This window comes from Pollicipes pollicipes, unplaced genomic scaffold, assembly GCF_011947565.3.
Source record: "Pollicipes pollicipes isolate AB1234 unplaced genomic scaffold, Ppol_2.1 Scaffold_4881;HRSCAF=5763_pilon_pilon_pilon, whole genome shotgun sequence".
Classification (NCBI taxonomy): Eukaryota; Metazoa; Arthropoda; class Thecostraca; order Pollicipedomorpha; family Pollicipedidae; genus Pollicipes; species Pollicipes pollicipes.
The window spans coordinates 41,557,086-41,568,838 of record NW_023596576.1 but is presented as its reverse complement, the minus strand read 5'-3'; the positions used below and the strand labels follow the sequence as shown (position 1 = coordinate 41,568,838).

The following is an 11,753-nucleotide window of genomic DNA, read 5'->3' as shown; positions in this document are numbered from 1 at the left end:
AGATAACCGTCATCGAATGGGCGCAAAATGGCCCCGATGCCGACGCGCCCTTAAAACCCAAATCACCACCACATGTCCTAGCATTCGTAATATATCAAGCACGTGATGTTCTAGCATAATAAGTGTCACACGCTAAATAGCTATGAAAATAACACATGCGACGACGGCGGCATGTCAAATCACGTTCGGCAATTGCGCGTAAAAATTCATCAGCGCATATTCGACCGCTGCTCTGAGGCGAAGGCACCAATGCCAATAGAGATGAAACCTGAGCGATCACGGGTGCCGCAGGAGGCCAACAAAGTGGCTCCCGTCAACAAGTATAGGGTCCGCAGAGCAAGCAAAAAGAACCCAGGACCAACGTGGTGGGCCCATGAGCGACCGGGAGTGCCTCGGCAGGCTGACATATAAAGCCCCGGCCAGAGCACAGAGCCCCGAGCGAAGGGGAATTATCCAAGACCATGAATTAGTAACCCCTGTGCGATCAAGAGTGTGCGAGCGGATTAACAACATGAGCCTCGATAGGAGTGAAGAGTCCTCCGCAAGAGACCAAAGGGAGAGAGCCCTCGATCAAAGTAGATGGCCCCTGAGCATCGAGTGTCTCCGTGCCTTACCTTGTAAAAGCCCTAGCAACAGTACAAGGCCGTTCAAGCTAGTAGAAAGAGCCTGAGACTTAAATGAAGGGCCCCTGAACAACTGAGTGTACCCTGGTATATGGGGCCTGGAAAAGCGCAAAGATCCTTTCGGGCAAATTTGGAAGATCCGCGGAGGAAAACCTGATCGATCAACAGCGCTCGGGCATGGAGGCAGATAGGGTCCCAACAGCACATAGGGCCCTACGAGAAAATGCAAAGAGATCAAGGCTAATGTGGAAAGCTCCTTAGCGATCAGATTGGCCCGGCAAGTGGACATATAAGTCCAGAAAAATAACAGCGTAATGAGCCCCAAAATTTCCTCCAAGGAACACTTTCCCAATCAGCAAAAAATGAACTTGGTCTGCTTATGAACTCTTTACTTTTGCTAACAAATGTTCTTGGTCGTCTATAGGCGCAAATACTTCCAATTTTGTTGCGTTTTTGTTGTAAAAAACTGTGTCCGTTCGGCTGGTCATGGGTCCCTTCAGAGCCTTTAAGTTCCCTCGGCATGGTCCGTGGGGCATGGTCCCGTGCCTCCCCCCCCGTCCTCTGTATCTGCCACCGGCCCGAGCAACTTAACAAATGGGGCCCGCCAAGAACATAGGGCCATCCATTCAAAAATAAATACTCACGACACAACGTGTAGGGCTCTGAACGATCGACTGTGCCTGAGCAGGTTAACAGATAAGGTTCCCAAAATGAGCGTAGGACCCTCCATTCAAATAGGAAACACCCAGAACCCGATGAAGAGCGCCCCGAATGATCGAGTGTGCCTTAACAGGTTAACAAATAGGGACCCCCAAAAGAGCATAGGGCTCTCCATTCGAATGGGAAGCACCGAAAAAACTTATATGAATGGCCCCAGAACGATAGAATGTGCCCGAGCAGCTTACCAGAAGGGGCCCAAGAAGAGCGTAGGTCCCTTCATTCAAATAAAAAGTACCCAAAACCCAGTGTGGAGGGCCCCCGAAAGATGGAGTATACCCGAGCAGATTATCAGGTGGCCCAGCCAGGATTGTAGGGCCCTAAACTCAAACACCAAGACCCAATGTGCAGGGCCCCCGGACAATTCACTGTGGCCAAAGCGGCGAACAGATGGGGTCCCCGACAAGCACGTAGCTCCCTTCATTCAGATAAGAAATGCCCAAGACACAATGTGCATTGTGCAGGGCCCCCGGATATTCGAGTGTGCCCGAGCAGGTTACCAGATGGGGGCCCGGCAAAAGCGTACGGCCTTCCGTTCAAATATGAAGTACCCACGACACGATGTAAAGGGCTCCGAATAATCGAGTACGCCAGAGCAGGTTAACAGATAGGGTCCCGAAAAGCGCGGAGGATCCTCCATTCAAAAAGGAAGTACCCAAAACCACATGAAGAGGTCCCCCACGATCGAATGGGCCCGAGCATCTTATCAGAAGGGGCCCCGACAGGAGCGTAAGGACCTCCATTCAAATAAGATGTACCCAAAACCCGGTCCGGAGGGCCCCCGAAAGATGGAGTGTACCCGAAAAGGTTATCAGAAGACCCCGATAAGACCAGAGGACCCTAAATTTTAACACCAAAAACCAATGTGCAAGACCCCCGAGCAATCCAGTGTGGCCGAAGAGGCGAACAGAGGGAGCCCCCGACAAGGGCGTAGGGCCCCATTCAAATAACATGTGCCAAAGACCCAATGTAGAGGGCCCCCGAGTGATTAAATGTGCCCGAGCAGGTTGTCAGATAGACCCCCTCCGAAGGGTAGGCCCCCCATTAAGAAAAGAAGTACCCAAAACCCAGTGTGAAGGGTCCCCGAACGACTGGTGTGTCCAAGCAGGCCATCAGATGGGCCCCGGACAAGAGTACAGGGCCCTAAGCAAGTGATAGAGAGTTGGAAGTCCCCTAGACCAATGAAGAGGGCTTACGAGCATACCGCAAGTGTGTCAGTAGGTTAAGTGAGACCCACGTAAAGGCCCCTGAGTGACCGAGAATACCTCGGCAAGTTAAGATATAGGACCCCGGCTATAGCCCACAGACCCTCTCTGGCGAATGGAAAGAACACGTGGAAGGGCCCCTGATTGGCAAGAGTGCCCCGGCACACTAGTAGGAAGGGTCACAACAACAGCGCAGCCCCCCCCCCCCCCGAGCAAATGCAAAGAAATAAAGGATAACATGGAATGCTCCTTAACTATCGAAATGATCCTGCAAGTGGGCATATAGGTCTCCCAGAAACAGCATGGGCCCCTTGCCAGTGTAATGTGGCTTAAAATTTCCAGTTCACAACTTTTCCAATCATTGATTTTTTACTTCTCATAGGTCCTTCACTTTCCTTTACAACTGCTCTTGGTCGTCTGGAAGACCTAAGATATCCAGTTTTGTTGTGTTTTGTGTTAAAAAAACTGCACCTATTTGGCCGGCGATGGGCCCCCTCGGAGCCAATGAGCCTTTTCGGGGCCCAAGGGAGGGGCATGGCCCCGCGGCCCTCCTCTGGATCCGCCCCTGGACAGTGTCGTCTGACTAGTTTATGTAAGCTTGCAATGTTTGCACTTATTGGTAGTCCCCGAGCGTAGTGACATGGCAAATTATCGGTGCTCGCAGTTTGCGGCATTTTTCAACGGATGCGCGTTCGCAGGTTTGCTCTCGTATATGTATACATATATATGTATATAAATACGATGGAGGAATATACGTAAAAGGGGACATCCATTTTCCTAAGAATCTCCCTGTTTAAGGTCAGAATATGCCGGTTCTCGCACGCGCTCTGGTCGACAATGGCATCGAACGGGCGTGAATTCATGTCGTGGATTGTCATGAACCATCTGTGCTGGGCATCCGGGTAAAAAGTATGCGCACACAGAGAGTCGTACGGTACTGCATATTACACCAGAGGTTCTCGCTTGCTTTGCTGCGCGAACAGGCGCCATCATCGTCGTCGGTGGCGCCGCCACCAAGCGCACCGCTGTCGCGCGCAGATTTTATTTGGTCCGTCCAGCAATCCGGGCAGTCGTCTGTACTATGTGTCCGACTAAGGAAGTGGGGGAACGACAGACAGATATATTCGCAGAAATATTTGAATAAGACTAGGCAAGAGGTTACCACTTGGTTCGCGGCGCAAAGAGACGATGCTGCTGGGGTCAGCAGCTCCCCACAGCGGCAAAACATTGACTCGTGTTTCAACGATGTGAACTGAATCTCAGTCAACGCAGAATCTCCAAACCACGCAAGGTTTTTTGGTCTTCAATTGAGACTTCCGGTTCCATTCGTGTCTGCCTAATGCCGATGAATCTGTCGCTTCGTGTCTGACAAGCTTGCGCAAGCTGGCTAAGCCTCGCAAGTTTGATTCGGCTGTGCTGGATGAGATGCTCCGTCACCGCTGGTGTGCGGGATTCGGCACCAACGGCTGCAGTCGCGGCTGCTGAGCAAAGCGCGACTGACTCGGGTGACTGCCGTGGAGATCACCCAGGCCCAGGAGTCAGCAGCTGGCAGCGCCGCTAAGCTCAGGGGCCGGGCGGAGCCTGCTGACGTCATCAAGCGGGTGGGGGAGCCGGACGGGGAGGACAGCAAGCACTGGAGAACTGCAGTCAACAAGCACTGATGGATTATAACCGACGGAATCTGCGGCTGGACCGGACCGCCGAGTATCGGCGGACCTGTGCACGCGAGGATGCCCTGCGGGGGCCGCCGCCGCGGGACGCCCGCGGCCGCTGTCTGAGCCGGCGGCACGTCTCGAGGGGCTGTCCGTACCGCCCGCGGCGCTGTTTCTCGTGCGGTGCCATCGGCCGTGTGAGAGTGGCCTGCCACGATCGGGCCCTCAGCGTATCATACAGGCGATGGAGGAAGAGGCGCTGCTGCAGGCGGCTGCTGCTGCGGCTGCTGAGGGGCGCCCTGCCGGCGGTGCGGGCGATGATGGCGGTGAGGGCGAGCCGTGCTTTCTGCTTCGAGTCCCGTCAGTCCAAGTGGGCGGCGATCGTGAACTACCTTTGGTGGTTTGCGTGGTCCCCACGGTCAACCTGTGCAACTGGCGCCGGACACAGTGGCAGCGCTGTCTGTTTGCCCTAAGCAGGAGTTTAAGCGCGTATGGACAGTGAATAGGTCCGACATTTAGCCATGTAATAAAACTCTTAAAACGTACAGCGGGGAGGCGTTGTTGTGCGGCCAAGTGACGGTGAATGTCTGCTATGAAGAGCAGCGCACACAGCTGCCGTTGATTGCGGTCAAGGATGAGGGGTCCGTTCCTGTTTGGACGTAACTGGCTGTCACAGTTGATAATGGATTGGCCGTCCGTAAGCCGTGTGACAAGTGAGTGTCAGACCGAGAGTGTCTTGAACGAGCTTAGGCAAGACATTAGATAAGACAGTAGTCCAATACAGCAGTACAAGCTTTACTCGTCGGAAAACCAGGATAATGGAGATATAGTTAGGTTGATGTTTCGGCAACATGCCTTTCTCGAAACAAAAGCAGAAGTGATGTGCACTAATAGCACTTCTGCTATTGTTCCGAGAAAGGCATGTTGCCGAAATATTGACCTAACTATATCTCCATTCTCCTGCTTTTTTCCAAGGAATAAGGATAATACTACTGCCTTATCTGTGTGACTAATGTTTCTCGCTAATGCACTGAACAACTTACGTGAGTTTCCATTAGTTTTGAGCGAGGGTTTATGCCGTTACCAGCGAGCGGAAGTAAACATCTCTGTAAGTGGACCCGGACGTAAAACCAGCGTTCTTCTAGGCTCAGTTGTGGTCCAGTTGATGTAATCTGCGTTAGGCGTGATGAAAAACGTCCAAACAAGCGGCTCGACATTTATCCGTTCTCTTCATGCACATCAGAAGTCACGGTCGAACATTTGCGCACTCGATTTACTTGCTGAGGATTGCCCAGAGCATGTTTGACATGCACAGCGTTTCAGGTCTGAAGCTTTCAGACATTTCATCGATCGAGCGGAGTAGCATATCTGGCATCGCCGACGCTGTCACCAAACCCAAACGGTTTGACAGAGCGCAGAGTCCAAACGTTTAGAATGAGTTTGTTTAAATGGACCGCTGGCGGCGTTCACACCAAAATATCACGTTTCCTGTTTCGCTACCGTGCTACACCGCGCAGCACAACGCACGTTTTCCAGCTGGGCTGTTTCTGTGTACATCTATACGTACCCCGCTGGACCCGTTGAAACGTGGTCTGAAGAGACAGAGTGAGGAGAAATCAGGAGAAACAGAAACCATACGCAGATCGGGGTTTTAGGGAGCGATGTGTGCGGGTAGGAGGTGTGGTGTATGTGTCGGCAGTGGATCGTGGTGGAGGTGCGGAAGGGAGAAGGTGGCTTGCGGGTGTTGTAATGAAGCAAATAGGAGTAAAACGGGCTGTTCAGTTACAGTCTGGAAGCATTTGGACCATGCGCGCCCTGATTTAGACGTAACTGAAGTTAAGTTACCATCACGCACTGCCAGTCAGGCGGACCGAGAAGCGACCGATGCTCCGGTGAACGCGCGCCCAGTCTCACGTGATCCCCCGCGTGTCCCGCGTTATGACCGATGGCTGAAGGAAACGTGTCAGTCGGACGGGCTGCAGCGTTCTCAGGTGTTCAATATTGCATTGTACCGGTTGGCATGTCGCGTGTGTTTGTGGAAGCTGGGTGCGCTGTTTATTTTCATTTTGTTGTGTTTTGCTCAGGTGCTTTATGAGCTCTTCGAAAGAGTGCGAGGTGGAGGGATGCAACAGTGCGTGTCTGGCACCGCCTCTGCCCGGCCGACCTTGGCCGGCCGTCCCCGCCCCAGGCTACGAGAGGCGAGGCCGGACCGGTCGCCGGACCAAGTAGACAGTTCAGAACGGGACGCTTGTGTGTTCAATTCAGCATGGATGAGTCGAGTAGGCGAAATTGTGCACCAGCCAAAAGTAACTACAGGTGTATGTGTAACATGACAATAGTACATCTTGAGTTGTGGTGGGTTAGAGCAGATTAAGTCCTCTATCTCCTCTTTCCCCCAGTCACCCGAGCTCGCCTCTCAGGAGACGTTCCGAAGTATGCCTTTAGTCTGACCTCTCTTCTTTTTGGAACGTTGCTATGCCTACGCATTGTTACGCTTTGGTTACACTGCATCAAAACGTCTCCCTCCCTTCATGTAAAACGTACTTTATCGGCGGCCGCTACCCTGTGCCGGTTTACCTACTCGTGCCAACAGGTTTGGCGCCACCCTTTCCCTCTCTCCGCCCCCCCCCCCCCCGCCCCTCTCCGGTAGTCCACTAGCCTTGGTATCCATGGGCTTGGCAATCACTTGCGTCACGAGCCCGCTTCCATGGCGCACGACGCAGTGCCCACAGAGCCTCCCGTGCGGTGCGCGGACGCCCTGTTGGCGTCCGTGCAGTGAGCCCGCTTGCAGGACTGTGTCAGGCACTGTACTGCACGGCGGCGTATAGCCCGTCCCCCGTAGCGCAGCGGAGCTGTGCCAGCCACTGTACCAGTCCGCACTGCCGGCCGCGCGCCGCCGTCCAGAACAACAGAGGCCTTGATTACCACGTGACCGCGCCGCGATACTTCCGTGCGCGTGGCGGCACCTCCACCGTGCCGCACTACGCTGGGCTGTGACGGGCGGCGCGCGTGAAGGTGTGACTCGTGTGACAACGGCGGCGGGCTGGCGCGTCTGAGTCGCTGGCCGGGCTCCAGGGTCAGCGATGATGGAGCTCGGCGACAGGGTGCGCGCCCGGCTGGTGGCGGGCCTGGAGCGGGCCGCGCCGCCCGCGCCCCTGCGCCGCCTCGTCTCCCACCACCGCCGCCGGCAAGGTCATCACGCCTCCGGACACCCGCCGGTGCGTGCTGCGGTAGGCCGGCCGATTATACAGCCGCGGTGTCGCAGACGGCGATGAGCTTGCATGCTGTCGATAAGAACAGTCTTTGTTTCCCTTGAACATTCACGTCAGCAGTGTTGGTTTATTCCTTACAGATAACCTTTTAGCTGGGATCGGTGTTCTTTTGTTTTGTATTCGCTTGATTTTTAGCGGTTTCTGTGTTTTGTATTACGAATGGACTTTTCGGTAAGTAGCCTGTAAAAGAACCGCAGCTGCGTCATGGAATGACGCAGCTGCGGTACGTCTCCCTGCTTCGTCGGGGAAAACGACGCGCTGGGTGGGGATCGGACCCACGCGTGCATGTCTCCCCGTCGTGTGACGCGTCAGAACGAGACCAATGGTCTAGCCATTGTACGATCTGGATGACATACTTTATCGAGGTATACCGATTGCAAACCCTTTCGATCGTACTTTGCCCACCAGCGATTTCCTACGTATTTGGCATTTATTCAGGAAAGCTGCCATACGTTTTACCCATGGCGTGTTAGCGCCCAGCGACCTTTGCTGATGACGTGAAGGGAGGCTATACTCAGCTTGAAAACGTCGTGAGATCATGATGCATTTTGAGATCCACTCCTAGCACAGAGTCGTCTCTTGGTTGTCTATCAGTCCACATTTCCTGTTCTGGTGTCATGAAGTAAACTTAGTCGCGTTATGGAAGATCGGGGAGAACTAGGACAGAGGAGAGTTGGTGCAGAACGAAAAGCTTTTGACACCGTAAAATGAACAAAAATAAAAAAAACATTAGAATACCAAAAATAAAATTTTAACAATCATCACATGCTATCCCCAAGCAGCACTTCCACATAGTGACATCCGGTGATGCAGGCAGGGAGGGGGGGGGGGGGGCACAGGGTGTACGTGACCCCGCCATATCTGGATCGACGATTGAAGGCTCAAAAGGCCCGAAAGGCTGGTCCGATGTCATATTCAGCGGCCCGGTCCTCTGTGATGTGCCCTCAAATGTCAGTCAAAGGGCGTAGGGGGCATAGTACCGAACGTGAGGTCCTGCACCCTCTTTCAGCCAGGAGCCGTTAAATCGTAGCGAGGCTCAGTGCCAAGTTTTCGGCCTCTGCGTCGATCCGGGGTCAACTGCCCGGATCAGGTGAACTCCGCGTCAAGAAGGGGACCGATCTATGTGTTTTCCTCTCAGGGCCTCCAGATCGATCAAGGCACTGTCCCAATTGCCCTTTTCTAATCCTCCTGTTCCAATTATCCGGAGCAGCGGAATTTCTCGTCGTCATGATTCACAACAGGGGAGTGGTGCCAGATTTGCTGGCTGTTCGCTTGTTGGTCCCAATAGGCATGCTGCAATCATAGAACCATTGAAAGATTGGATGAGGAAGAAGGCAGTAGGTTTGTGTCCCTCGCGCCCGCCTCACAAGGGTTCCAGGAAGCATCTATTACAAAAGTAAATTCAGCAGTTAAGTTCTGGACCTTTCCGCCGTTGTGGGCACAAGTAGTGGTGAGGGTGTCTCCCGTAGTGGTTGACGGCCGCACCAAGAGTGGCACCAGCCACTCGCCGTCTCGGGGGCTCCGGCGCGCGAGACAGCAGCCGCTGCCACAAAGGATCCTGATCCTGGTGACTGGTGGTCCTGGTCCTGACGCTTCCAGGCTCGTTTCACCTGACAAGTTTCGCGACTATCCCAACTTGAGTTTTAGACAAGGCGGAAGGGTGCTTTACCAAGCCCCTCACTGCATCGCACCCGTCACAAGCAATGAAAATAAATGGACCTAGCAATTTTATCAACGTATCGTGTTATCAAGTGCTTCACTTACGACTTCCTCCGTTCTTCCACTGGCTTAAATGCGCCCACCACACGCTTGGGCCTTCCTGTCTCGACATGCTGCACCAGCCATAATTTAATCCACGATGTTCCACCGCCGATGGACGGCGGCCACTCGGCTAGAGCCCTGACAAAGAATCTGGGTTTCCACTGCTGCGATATTGCCATCGGGGCTCGTAGTCTCGGGGCGAACGCCGCAGGCTTTCTTGGCAGGACCGCCGATGAATCGGTCTTGTGGATGATTGTGTCGAGCTTTGCGGTTCACATTTTGTATGGAAATGCCTGCACAAGCCAGTTTAGCCCGTGCCCTTTACCAGCTCTATAATGCTTTCACTACTTGTTACTCAGAAAAGCGTTGCATTTGTCCTTGACCAAGCTCAGCAGCTTCTGGCAGATATCTTGGAGCTCTTCAAACCATGGAAAGGTCATTGCGCGAGCAATGCAACCACTTCTTACGTGAGAAAATTTGCTAGATTTAGTAATCAATCTTGGTGGTGAGAAGCTGAAGGAATACGGAAAGCATAAAAGCTGTAATGTTCTTTGAAGTAGCATGTGTAAAATATACATAAGCCATTCGACTTGGATACATCAAAACAAATGAGCTTACTTTGGCTCGTGCTCCATGAACCTTGCAAGTATTGCTTTCTGGTAAATCTTGTATAGACTCAAAGCCAATCGCTTCAACATTTTGTAACATTTTATAACATTTTTGGATTATGCATGGGGTAAGGTAGCGTGGTAACGGCAAAGGAACGACCCCCCTCGAAATCCTGTTTAGGCGTCCGATCTGACCTAATGTGATCTGCATGACGTGCGTTGCATTCTGCGCACCAGGCGCCTGCTTGATTCCACACACAAATGATGCACATCACCTGACCTATGGGAACCCGCCTTTGTCCAGCGCCTTATTCACGCTGCGGCGCTGGTGCTGCCATCTAGGAACCAAACACATAACCACAAGCGAAATCGTTCGGCGTTTGGTCTTCTTGCGCCGTTACGCCGAGTGGCCCAAAGTCCGGCATGCATAGATAATAGTCATCAACCATCCAACCATCATCTATCATGACTTGTAATGCAACTGATATCAACCACCCTGCTGCATGGGTTCTATGTGCCAAAACGTCAAACAAACGTCAAAACTTTAAAACCGCGGCGTGACTTCGCTGGCGTCAAATTTGACCCGCACGTTATCATCACACTCGGTCATATCGATTGATGCCCAGAAACAAAAGTAAAACCCAGACAAAATTGTTGAAGTATGCTATCCTATTGCCAAGTCTTCTATCGCCACGCGTGTTGATCATGCCTGACCCAAACTGTGACTTTTACTTATTCGAACCTAGGTGGACCTCTCCAAAGGATACATATTGTCACGTGGTCACGTGAGAGACGTTCAGACGACGTCACTGGTTCGTGTTAGTGCCAACATGTCGATAGCCCCGCCGCGTATTCTTAGTATACTGGACTGTAATGCATGATGTGACGCCAGGCTAAAGTCCCATCCCAGCGCAACTGTGCCGCGGCCGGCAGTTGTGCCGCGGCCGGCAGCTGTGCCACAGCCGGCAGCTGTGCCGCAGCTGACAGCCGAGCTGCGCTGACCCGCTCGGGCCGCTGTCCGTGCTGCGCTGACCTACTCGGGCCGCTGGCAGGGCGCTGAGCCGGGCGCTGATCCGCTGGAACACGAGCTGCTGCTGCTGCAGGTCCGCCTGCGGTACGGTCGCCACCTGCCCGCCATGGACGCCGGCGGTACGTACCCCGCCTCCCTCTCTCTCCGTGGTGCAGCTGCCAGTGCCGGCCCCGCGGCGTACTGCAGGCTGGCTGATTACACTGACATGGTGTTTCTATAGATGAGCGGAAATGTAGTACTTCAGGCGGCGGCTCTTTTAGCTCTAGCGATACAGAAACACCTGAAACATCGCCACTTCTGCGCTTGGGTTGCGGTCGTAACGTCATGTATTAAAACGCTATCAGAATGAAAGCACTAGCAAATAACGCCCGTCTCCCGTATGACCCGTGTTAAAACTAGAACTTGGCCACAAAGAGTAAAGAGAAACTTTATAGCAAAAATAAAAAAGCGTGTGAAGCAGAAGAGCACATCGCGACTTTCTAGCTTATTGAACTCGAGAACGATCTGTTGGTGGACCGTATTTCTTTATCAACAAAGGATGGGCGAAAAGAGCGTTGCTGGGACACTTGCATCTCCCCAACGCGCTAAAGGAACAACATATTAGTACACATCTTGCGAAAGCCAAGTGGACATCGTCTTCTCTCCTACTGCCAAATGTGCGACGCTTCAAAAGTTGGTTAGGTACATGGCAAATTCGCTGCCTATGCGGGCGTACCTGGTTTATCAACGGCATTGATAAGAGGCCTGTTTGCAATTGCGATACCACAATAGAGCCGCTTGTAATCAACCGCACTTGTAATCGACCGAACTGGTACACGGTAGGAAAAGGCAGTCGTTTTCATTGTCCGACCCTGGCTAGGAAGCTGATAAGCATGTTGACGTTCA

General features: G+C 53.0%; 1 protein-coding gene across 2 annotated transcripts in view; it reads left to right on the top strand.

The window, feature by feature from the left end:
* Nucleotides 1-7,112: 7,112 nt before the first annotated feature.
* The window catches only part of LOC119099889 (multiple C2 and transmembrane domain-containing protein), a 37,066-nt gene continuing 32,425 nt past the window's right edge, over nucleotides 7,113-11,753 (top strand). Inside the window, exons 1-2 of one of the 2 annotated variants that reach the window (XM_037222977.1) lie at nucleotides 7,113-7,415; nucleotides 10,891-10,987. In XM_037222977.1, the coding sequence (XP_037078872.1) occupies nucleotides 7,281-7,415; nucleotides 10,891-10,987 (232 nt within the window). In that variant the 5' untranslated portion in view covers nucleotides 7,113-7,280. Of the gene's footprint in view, nucleotides 7,416-7,484; nucleotides 7,641-10,890; nucleotides 10,988-11,753 lie in introns of those variants that run through there. The other variant, XM_037222978.1, reaches the window with a different exon arrangement.